We start from the raw sequence: 11284 nt of genomic DNA on the forward strand, positions 1-11284 counted from the left end.
CGCGAGCAATTCACCGCGCGGTGCAAAAGCGATCCAAGGCAGTGCAACATGATACAAAATGCACTGCTAGGATCTCGCGCGGTGCAAAACGATCCAAGACTGTACAACGCTGTACAAAAAGGCAGTGCACGGGCGGTGCACTCCGAGGACCCTTGAGCGGTGCAAAGCGATCCAAGGTAGTGCAACGCTGTACAAAAAGGCAGTGCACGGGCGGTGCACTCCAAGGATCCTGCGCGGTGTAAAGCGATCCAAGGCAGTCCAACGCCGTACAAAAAAGCAGTGCACAGGCGGTGCACTCCGAGGATCCCGCGCAGTGCAAAACAATCCAAGACAGTGCAACGCCGTACAAAAAGGTAGTGCACGGGCGGTGCACTCCAAGGATCCTGCGCGGTGCAAAAGCGACCCAAGGCAGTGCGCCCGAGTCATGAAAGACAGTTCAAAAAAAAATGTTCGTCCAATTCTATCAAGATGGAATCTAGTTTTGTAGATCTCGACGCGACTAGAACTTTATTTAGATACTCGGCAAGATATTTCAGTTTTCATATTTAAATTTATGGAAAAAGAGAAAACCCACGCAGCGACCTACTTTGCGCCCACCACGTGTCACGCTAGGCTGATCCACAGGGGTTTCAAACGAACCAGGTGTGCCACTTGTTAGCGCGGTGCGAAGCCGAACGCCCTCCCCGACGCCCTTTTTTTAGTAAAAACGTTAAATACTACCCCGTTTAGAAAAAGATTGAGAAGGTTCTGGGAGTTGTCGCGCACTCATGCTCGCCATGTTCCGCAACAAGGTCCTCGTGCGCGCCGGCCCCTCCTCCTCCTCCTCAACACCACCGCCGCCGTTCCTCCTCCGCCAGGTGTGCTTCTCCACCGACGTTCCATCCGTCGACATCGAAATCCTCTGCTGCAGGCTGTCCCGCCGCCACCGTCTCGCGTGCCTCCCCCAGCCCCCAGCCGACGCCCTTCTAGTCTACCAGGTCTCGCTCCACTGCTTAGCGGTAGCGTTCGTTCGGTTCCTGAAGAAGAAATGTAACCTGTGGGGTTTCCGATCGTTTGCAGAGATGCCAGTCTGCTGCGGCCGCGGAGGCGGCCTCCGAAATCGCGGCAGCCTTCCTGGACGCCTCAGTGAGCGCCTCGCTCCCCCCTGTGCCCTTCACCTGCTCGACGCTTTGCCGCTACGGGTGTATTTGCAGGCTAATTTCGCGTCCTCTGTTGCAAGGTTGGTGAGGAGGAGGAGGTGGTGTGTTCGGGCGCACTGGTTGCGAAAGCAGTTGAGTGTGGACTGCGATGTTTGATGCTCGAGCGTGGATGGAGGTTTGTTGGGGGGAGCATATTCGTCGACTCCACATTTGCTGCGACCGAGGAGAGGACTGATCTGCGCGCGTTGAATGTGGTATGATATTTTCCACCCTTTTCACGTAGTGCCAAGTTGCTGCATGCTGGTGTATAAACAAATGACAGGCCTTGTCTCCAAAATGCCAACATGAGTGCACAGAGTGTTAGAATGATCAGTTCGGGCCTGACCCGGCAATGGGTGGAAAACGGTTATGCAGGGCTCAAAACTAAAGCCCATGCAGCAGTAATCACTGTTTTGTTCGGACAGAAGCCAACTCGTTGCCTAAAGCTTGGTTTGATACGCTTCAAATAAATCATTTTCTGTAGCAAGACCAACCTGTAGATTTATCGAAACAGGAATTATCAGTCAACTACACAATCTAGGTGCCGTATTTGCAACTCAACAGTTCACCCCTGTATAATATATATATCATGTGTCCATTCTGTTACCGTGACATACTTGTTTCAACCATTACTGATTGACCATCAGTATGCGATTGCACTGACATGCTTCTATTGTTCGAGCATAAGCCTGCCATGGTTCATACAAAACATATGAAATGTTTGGTTTTCGGCTTCCAAAGATGGTGAAATAGTCAATCTCAGTCAACAAGACAAGTATATGATTGTAAAAAAAAACACAGAATACTTTTTGTAGAGTAATATAACTAGTTCTACCTCGAAGTTGTTTTCCTTTGTTTGGTGCAAATGAACAATTACATGATTTGGCTACACTGTTTCTCATGATTTGTCCTTTTCTTTCTCAATATTGTGGTTTGACCATCTTTTGGTTGTCAAATTGCTACAGGAAGTCAGATCTGGACTAAATGATGATTACGAGTTTGTTGTCTCACCTGATGCATTTCGGTTTACTGCACTTAAGGTATTAATCGTTATTCATTGGCACCTTGGAGCAGAAGATAACTCTGTGAACTATTATGCGTTGCTGCTAGATCTCTGATGTTGCTAGCTCCAGTGTGATGGAAACATTCCAACGCACTGAGGAAGTAAGTTTGGATGGTTGTAGCCCCCTGACAGCTTGTGCAATTCTTCCAACATTACAGGAAGGTCATGTGATAGGTAAGCTAGAGTTTAGATGTTACTTGTTAAAACATAGATCATTCTTCTCAAGATAATGCTCTTTACTTTCTTAGGTTTTAGCAAATTACTTCCTTCAGGGCAGAGCTTGGACAACTTTACGGAGCTTTGTGCAGTTAAGGTGGCATATTTGGCATTTTAGCATTTCATACCATATTAATATTTAGTTTTCATTTGGTATGATTTTCCTCAAGAGTAGTTCCTGCATGTAACATTTTGCTCACTTCACACGATTTTGTTCTGCAGCATGGTTTAGAGACGAACTATAGTTATCATGCAGCAGTCAAAGTGACATGTGGAGTTTCCTGGGAGAAGCAATGGTATTTTTTTATAAATACAAGTTGTACATTCTTTGCTGTGCACAGTTGCTATTGATATGCTGATCATTGTGACATGTCGCTTTCATGTCAACATGCTTCTGATATTCTGATTTATCTACTTTTATCCAACTTATGTAGGTTGCCCTCTCCATTAGTCCTCCAAGGTTCAGGGCTTCAACCTGCCCTAAAATCTGTTAGAGCATCAAAGGCAATGTCTTCCTTGCAGTTCTTTGTAGAATTGTTGACAGGTGAAATTTTTTCTGTTATGTATCGACTTGGCATTTAAGGATAAAGGACATGATATCTATATAGGGGAATCAGAAGTCTGGGATCCTTTAGAATGGGTGTCCAGTTCCTATGTTTGGACTTTGGATGGATCATATTAATATTTATCTTGTAAATGAGTCTGTGTAGTAGTTTTTAATGTGGGAAATAATAACTGTGTTGATTCATATTTAACTTTTGATTTTTGTTTCAGCTTGGAATTTCTTTGGTCAGAATCAATTTGTAGTTAAGGTACTCCTTTTCCTTGACCTTTCAAGTAAATAATGTTCGCTCTTATTCCATGTGTCATTTTTTTTTTCTTTTCTTCACATCATAGAACAAAAAAAAAGTTACTATTACATGGTACAAAAATTCATGTTAAATATTTTTTTTTGCTTTTCCTGTAATGGGGAGGGAGGTACTGTTGTTTATGCTAGCACTTCACTTGTATTGATAAAATCGCTGTTACCAATTTTGATTTTAATTTCTCATTTGAACTATGTGAATCTACATTTTTTCAACATTTAATTATGTGAACTGGGCATAGTAAATCTCTGTAACTTTCAAGGTGAGCTTTAATGTCGCAGGAACAATTGCTAGTTAGCCGCACGACAATTCTGCCTACTTGGGACAAAGCCATAAGTAAATTGTCAGTGCAGACTGCAAGAACCGACAATTCAGAGGATCTTGGTTTAGTTCATACAAGTTTTATGGCCAAAGACCAATCACTGAATCTAGGTACTATTTTGTATGCAAAAGAACTTTGTTGCCCGTATGGCTCAAAATTTATGTATCAGCTGCTAAATACATACATATTTTTCTACACGACAAGATTTCCGCACCCCAAAACCAGCTGTCTTCTGCTCTTCGAGTGCCAAAGTTCACGAGCTTCCTCGGTGTATGGATGATGATGGCACTAGCAATGGCACCCGTTCCACCAACCATTTTTGTCCATCACAACCTATTGTCCTAACCAGTTCATCCAAGTGTAAGATAGAACTTTCTTTCTTCCTTTTATTTATTGTTACCATCAAAAAATGCTAAAAAAAAAGTAATTTGTCAGGTTAGAAAAACATTTATCATGATCCTGATAGGTCAATAGACAATTTTTATCTATGGATGTTCTTTAATTATGTCAGTCCTATTTCCCTTCATGGTTCAACTGAGAGTGACCTCAGTTACTTCTGTATTAAAATCTCTTCTACAGCGCAAGTTACATTATTGAAGCCTTCATTCAGCAGAAGTAAACGAGCAAATGAAAACAAAACAAGGTGCTCTTCAGGTAAATACATTAGTAAGTTTTTATATGTTGATGGTACCATTGCGAATTCATTTTCTTAAGTAACACCTTCTTTTCACTAGAAAAACAAACTAAAATGTCCCCTTGATGTCTTTTTTGCATCAGAACGATCTTATGCTGACAGTTCAAACAAATCGAGTGAAACTGGCCTACCAAAACCATCACACAGAAGTTCTCCTAAGGCAAGCCATGCTAACCCTATCAATTCATCAAGTGCAATTCTTGTCAATCAAGTCATTCAGGTATGAACTTACCATAAAGAATGCCACACCTCTAATCTTGTGTGCTTGGCTAGCTATTATATGCCAATCGAAGCAGTATTTTCACACACGGGCCGTTGTGCCATAGTGTGGTACTATTGTTGGCAGTGGAAAATTAGCTCTTATTCCGACAAAACTCAAAAGGCTTTTCGTCTCATTGTATTGATAGAAAGAAAATGTGCAAGGCTTAGCAAGGTAATCCACGGCAAATAACACAAGTGTGCCTGCTTACTTGCAGCTGTTTGGGATCAAAGAAACACATATTTCCTTTTTTTTCATATCAACCATGCGTCAGAATAACTAGCGATGACATTCCTTTCCGCAGAACCTGAACTTTTTACATGTACGTCCAATTACAGTTCAGGTTACTTCTGATTTTTCGAGGGGCATTTGGGACAATCGGTCGTTGATTACAAGCAACAATGTGAACATATCGCTGATAATCAGCAGCTCCTGACTTGAATACACAGGAGCGTGTGAGCCAAATGAATCGAAAAATTCATGTTTGATTCGGGAAGAGTTCATAGAAGTTCTAAACTTAATAGCAAGATAATATACTTCCATTAAAAGATATATTCCATAAAATGACCCAGCTAAGCCTCACTCATGGGAGCAACCCAACACCATTGATACAATCTCAACATTTCTGGATTCCAAATTCGTGGCCGGGAGGTGCAGCTTAAAATTATTTTCTAGCCAGTTATTTTTGTTGTACCAAGGTTCAATCCTAATAATTCTCTATGTCCTCTCATGATATATTTTCCGATTAAATGTCATTCCTTCTGAAAAAATAATTATATCATAGTAATATTTTTCTTATTTCAAAGTAAGCCTGATTCGAACTTGGATTGGTACTGGTGCGCATGAGTGTTTTCGGAAACACGAATTTCAGCATAGCCCCATTGTCCTTACAGGTTTCTGTGCATCCTAAAAGAAAGCGCGCCGAGTTTCTGGAGAACAGTGATAAAGGAGAAACTGCAAAAGGTACTACTGTATCAAACTATCAATCAGGAGACTGTTCCACGCATCTCAATTGTAGCAACACGGTTGGGATCTAATCATCCATATTTCCTGCGCAGTGCACCAAAAAGATTGTTGCGAAAGGAGGAACTTGGACACAATAAAGATATGTCCTTTACATTTTCTATACTTATTTGCTATGTGAGAGAATGCTGAAGATTCTGATTAAGTTTATAAAAGTATCAGTATTTTTCTAAAGCAAAATGCTGTTTGCATAAGTAAATTTGGATCCTGTGAAAACTATATGGGCATTTAAAAATGGTCAATGGGGGAAGGGACACAGCCACTGATTCCATGCTCTACTACTGTTCTTGTTTTATTTAGTGTCTGCGTGCCGTGAGAAATTTAGACGCTGTGAGTAGCTTATTTATTACTATGCGGTAAAAGCTACGTAGCATACATGTAACACAGTTAGACAATTAAGTTTTTTTGCGAGTAAGTAAATGTAGATGCTGCAAAAAGAAAGATAGAATATCCGAACATGGATCGAGGAAGGAGAATCATTATTTTCATCAGTTTTACAGCGTACCATCCGAATAGAAGCTGTTATCGTAGGAATTTAAGGAATTTGTGATACTTTGTGGCTGGCACTGCACATCCCATAGCTTGTGAACAGTAAGCCTACGGAATATTTGTACAGAGTAGCTGAATGTGCACACATTTTGGTCTCAGTCGCCAGTTGCTGGTTCAGTAGCTAACTCAGATATTGTTATGTTCACAGTAAAGACTATACGACAGATGTCCCACATGACACAAAATTAATGCTGGATATCAAGGATGTGCTTAGCGCAAAAACAATAGAGACAAAATCAAAGTCTATGGTTGGCAAGGATGAGATAAACGCCACGACAAAATCAAAAAGAAAGCCAGCAGTTGTCAAAGAGGAGTTAACTAAAAAGGTTAAGTTACCTTTTTTTCTTTTTATGTATGATAATCTCTGGATATCATTCAATTTTACATGAGGTGATTTAAACAATGAAGTTGTGTTCTCGGATTAAATTCCTACAGGCGATAGATCATCAGAAGGATGTTACTCAAAAGGTGGCAAAGGCAAAGACAGTACTTGCTAAGGATGAGCTAACTTTAACAGCGAAGACACAAACAAAACCCGATGTTAACAAGAACGAGTCAGCTGAAAAGGCGATAGATCATCAGAAGGATGTTACTCAAAAGGTGGCAAAGGCAAAGGCAGTGCTTGCTAAGGATGGGCTAACTTTACAAGCGAAGACAAAGACAAAACCCGATGTTAACAAGAATGAGTCAGCTGAAAAGGTGACTGTAATTTCATATTATTTTGGCAGAGGACAAGCATACATGCTGTTCTTTTAGATATTCATTAAGTTAATAGCTTGACATCAAATACTTTCAGGTCATAGATCATCATAAGCGAGGTGAGATGCGTCTTCTTACAGTTGCTGAGCTGAAGTGCTTCCTCAGTATAAAAAAGCAAAAGTTGGAGGTACAAAGGAAGTGCTTATCCAAAGAGCAACTGAACTCCTTTCTTGAGATAGCCTTAAATGTGCAGTAATGCGTCGCAACATGGTGTAGATTCAGGCTGCTTCATCTACTGTGTGTTTATATTATATGCGGTCAGCATGATATTGGAAGTACTCTCAGCAAACATGATATTAGATCATTAAGAGGTATTTACTTATATAATCGGTAGAATTGTTGATATCAAGCTGCTGTGCATGATATTTTGGGAAAACGGAACAATTTTGCCTCTGGATGCATCGATAGATAACCCTTCCAGAAGTCACCTACTCCCTCCGGTCAGATTAAATGGACGCGAGTGAGAATCGTTTTAGGCAAACATCCTGGTACGGATCGTGTCGATTAAACACGTCCAGAGGTAGTATTTCTGAGTACAGAAGTTGCTGCTGCTCAGTGTCAGGCTCAACAAGATCTTAGGTCACCAAACCTGTTCATCTATTTATAATGTCATCAGGGGAGCTGAGTACTGCCACCACCACTGATGTAATACATCCACGGAAACTGGATCACCCAGACGCAGGTTTATGCCCATATGAGCCAGACAGAATTCAGATGGCCAGTTAGTGCTAAGCTGATCACAGTCGCTAGCAACAAAGCACTATAGGCACATGATTTATAGTCATCAGCAGCTGGCAACAACTTTGACCTTCCGATTATAGCACAGCTTCACTATAGGCACATGATTTATAGTCTAGAACAAATCAACAGCCCATGATATATAGTAAAGATACTACATGAGAGGTGGCAATTTGGCTCATAGGAGCAAATGCTCTCATTATATAAAATAATTTAAAAACAATTTTAAAAATGTTAAAAAATTCTGATATAAATTTTTTGGTGTACATCGTGACATTCTATGTTAGTGCACAAATTTTCGCGGAGAAACAACATTTTATATGGCGTGTACAAAAAAGACAAAAAAAATTCCAGTACGTAGTCGTGTTATAGCATCAAAACTTGTCTTTTTTATAGGAGCCACAATTGTTTTTAGTTTTTTTTGAAAACTTGTGTACCAATATAAAATGTTTAGATGTACATGTAAAAATTTAGTTTAGAATTTTTTGACACTTTAAAATGTGCATTCACATAATGGGAGCATATGCTCCTATGAGCCAAAGTGCATTTCCCTACTACATGCCTACGTGTACCAAACATAAACACCAAGCACATCCTTACTGATAGTAGGAAGTCCATACATCATTTCATTACTAGACATACATTGTCTGATATGCCCGCCAAATGGGAAAATAGTTACTGCCAATTGTTTAAGATGCTGGAAACAAAATGTGGCATAATTTCACAGCACAAGCAAACGCTATTTAAGAACTCTGCAGGAGGCAAAGATAATCCGATAGTAACATAAGTTTAACGGTAGCGGCGAAGGGAAACGGTTTGGTTGCGCTTCCAGGTCGCTCTCCTTGATGGCCTGTTCTTGTGGTGCCGGGTGCCCTTGCCACGCAGGCCACGGAACTTCTTGCCAGCAGATGTGAGACCACGAAGCTCACGGTGCTTGTGCACAGGGTTGCAGAGCCAGTTGATCCTTGGGTCGTTGCGGACAGCATTGTGAGCAACATCCACGAGTATCACCTCAAAGTACTTGTAGGTCGAGTCCTGTATTAAGAGAGAAAAAGATAAGTATGGGCACGGTAGCGTAGTGAAAAGGTGGACCATGGTACGATCTTTAGACATATATCTGTAAGAATTATGTACCTCATTCACCCAGTAGGAGTTGAGCACCCTCAGGCCACCCAACCTACGTCCAGCTCTCTCCTCAGCAACAGACCTCTTGTTTCTCTGGAACTTGAGCTGGGTAATACCCTGGTGCTTGGGCTTGCCATAAACAATACCCTTGGGCACAGGTCTCTTCCTGCCACCACGCCTGACACGGATCCGGTAAACTACATACCCCTAGAAGACACACAGAGAATATTATTATTCCTCAGATGTGAAGCAAACTGGCCTCGTGTTTGAAGCAAAACCCAGAAATAAGTGTACAGGAAAGGATGGCGCATCACATGGACAAATCAGCCAACTGCATAACCAGAACCAATAATATAAGAAAAATACAATTGATTACTGACAGACAAGCTTCCGCCATTGAAGAAGGCCCAAGGATCAGCCAACAATAGAAGCAAACAACTAACACTAGCTAACAGAAACTCACTTGTAAGTTGTAACTGCACTGGTTATCAAATCAGCAGAGCCAATACCAAGTGCAAGATAACACACATAACCCAGTAAAATTGTTTTTAACTGTAGCCAGTCACATCAATAATGAAATCTTTGAAGAATGCTACTGAAATACTACATCCAAACTATTATTGCTGTAGCTAACAAGCAGGCTCCTCCCAGCAAGCCAATGAATCCAATGACTAATAAAAAAACTATGAGCGAGTCTGCAAGATTTCAGCCCATGGTAACATCTAATAAAGTAATACTCTACATTAAGTGCCAAAACTCATAAACTAATCAGCATTGAGGGTCAAACCAGCAACAAACTTATTGCTACTCAGCAACTAACTTAAACAGACCAACTGAGAAAAGTAGCATAGTCACTGAATCAGCAAACACCACAACCACACATGCACAAATCTAGAAAGTAACCATCTGAATTCAAGCACTGGCAGACAGGATAAATTGCTTTGTACCCTGCTGCATGCAAACGGCAAGTTCCTAATGCAAAGTAACAACTCCATTTCATTCCAACATAAGTTTGGCAATTTTTTAAAAGATCCCTGGTTTACCATAAGAACGAAACAATACATCCATGGGGACTTCGAAGTAACTAATCGAACTGAGAAACAAGAACACACCATTCCATACATCTGATGCTAGCTACTCCCCCGTCCTCAAATAAGTGTACTTCTACGTTCAGAATTTGTCCTAAAACGAGTGTACATCTACACTACCAATGCAGTTAATTAATGCAATTAGCTCCTCGTAATCACTCCCCAACTCCATCCTCCAATCGTCATTCCTCTCCTCTACCTCAACCACCAATCATCATTTCTCTCCTTCAATTAATAGAGTAAAAACTCATAAAATATGAGAGAGAACTAAGTTTTCTCCTATTTCCTAGATGTACACTTAGAGAGAGTAAGTGGTAAGCAATTCCGTTCAACTACACGCGCATAAATAAGATCCTCACACACATTAGATCGGAATTATATGCAGATCCATCTGTAAAATCTCTAGCAAGAACACGCAGGTAAATGACGGAGGCGCGGAGAGATCCAAAGAGAAGGGTTACCTGCTTGGCCTTGAAGCCGAGGCGTCGCGCCCTGTCGGGACGGGTGGGCCTGGTGATGCGCACGATCGCCGGCTGCTGCCTGTACTCCCAGCACCGCACGCGCTGCACGAACCTCATCACGTCCGACTGCTTCCTCCTCCATAGCTCCGAGACGAACTTGTACGCCCCTGCAAGCAATCCATCAAAACGCGGAAGGTAAGACTCCTAGGAGAACTTAGAAGTACGAGGGGCGAGAGCTCACCCATGGCTGCGCGTTTGTGCGGCGGCCGGCAGGGGAAGAGTATTGGTGTTAGGGTTTGGGTCGACGGGGAGATGGCGAGTTTGTATTGAGGAGGAGATGGGCGCGCGGTGGACGTCGGATGGGCTAGGGTTTTAGAAATGGGCCGAAGAATGCAGGGCTCCAGGAACATTCGCAACTCGCAAATGGGCCATAGTTTGTGTCTTTTTTTTGGATTAATTTGTGTTCTTGTCATGAAAAACATTTCACCCCCAAATCCAGCAGAATGTGCCCCCCTGTATAAAACCCTCATGTTCTCCACCCCTTGGGTCTGGAAAAAAACTACCCAAAAAATGTACTGATGTGTTTGGATGCAAAAAATGGGTATGGATTTAAATTGGATTAAGAATTCCAAATCCAAGATGGCAAGAAAAACGGCTTCCAATTCGAATATTGTTGTTTGTGTGTGTGCTTCAAATTTGTTGTTGGAATCAAAGGGAACGTACATAATTCAATTTTCTTTTTAGATGCAGAAACCATGATATTGAATGATTTGTTGAGTTTGGACAATATAAGTTTGTGCTTGGAATTTGCAGTTGCTCCTGATTTTTGTTGGTATTCAGCAGGTGAAAATTATCAAAGATTTAGGCACCAAAAAAATTGAGAAATATGCCTCCATAGAGAGGGGAAAATTTTAATTTTATCCACTGCTTTCTTTGGTCTTCT

At 41.5% G+C, this 11284-nt stretch overlaps 2 protein-coding genes across 2 annotated transcripts; one reads left to right on the forward strand and one right to left on the reverse strand.

The window, feature by feature from the left end:
- Positions 1-767: 767 nt before the first annotated feature.
- On the forward strand, positions 768-7299 carry LOC124647413. The gene is made up of 18 exons (XM_047187363.1): positions 768-977; positions 1060-1125; positions 1220-1393; positions 2144-2218; positions 2289-2415; positions 2490-2554; positions 2680-2753; positions 2892-3001; positions 3232-3269; positions 3605-3755; positions 3850-4005; positions 4225-4299; positions 4423-4559; positions 5492-5561; positions 5657-5703; positions 6317-6496; positions 6606-6869; positions 6967-7299. The coding sequence occupies exons 1-18, from the start codon at positions 768-770 to the stop codon at positions 7123-7125; spliced, it is 2178 nt and encodes a 725-aa protein (XP_047043319.1). The 3' UTR covers positions 7126-7299.
- A 946-nt stretch (positions 7300-8245) lies between these two features.
- On the reverse strand, positions 8246-10675 carry LOC124650382 (60S ribosomal protein L15-2). The gene is made up of 4 exons (XM_047189914.1): positions 10583-10675; positions 10342-10508; positions 8802-8999; positions 8246-8702 (listed from the first exon to the last, which is right to left on the reverse strand). The coding sequence occupies exons 1-4, from the start codon at positions 10584-10586 to the stop codon at positions 8457-8459; spliced, it is 615 nt and encodes a 204-aa protein (XP_047045870.1). The 5' UTR covers positions 10587-10675; the 3' UTR covers positions 8246-8456.
- Positions 10676-11284: the final 609 nt, after the last annotated feature.

The sequence above is a fragment of the Lolium rigidum genome, chromosome 4 (assembly GCF_022539505.1).
Source record: "Lolium rigidum isolate FL_2022 chromosome 4, APGP_CSIRO_Lrig_0.1, whole genome shotgun sequence".
NCBI lineage: Eukaryota > Viridiplantae > Streptophyta > Magnoliopsida > Poales > Poaceae > Lolium > Lolium rigidum.

Excerpts from the sequence above, each read along its gene's own strand:
- LOC124650382 (XM_047189914.1), bottom strand. Across the intron at positions 9,000-10,341 it reads TCGGCTTCAAGGCCAAGCAG|GGGTATGTAGTTTACCGGAT; the intron begins GTAACCCTTCTC and ends TGTGTCTTCTAG. Across the intron at positions 8,703-8,801 it reads ACTCCTACTGGGTGAATGAG|GACTCGACCTACAAGTACTT; the intron begins GTACATAATTCT and ends CTCTTAATACAG.
- LOC124647413 (XM_047187363.1), top strand. The coding sequence starts at position 768 with ATGCTCGCCATGTTCCGCAACAAGGTCCTCGTGCGCGCCGGCCCCTCC. Across the intron at positions 2,754-2,891 it reads GTTTCCTGGGAGAAGCAATG|GTTGCCCTCTCCATTAGTCC; the intron begins GTATTTTTTTAT and ends CAACTTATGTAG. Across the intron at positions 4,560-5,491 it reads TTGTCAATCAAGTCATTCAG|GTTTCTGTGCATCCTAAAAG; the intron begins GTATGAACTTAC and ends TTGTCCTTACAG.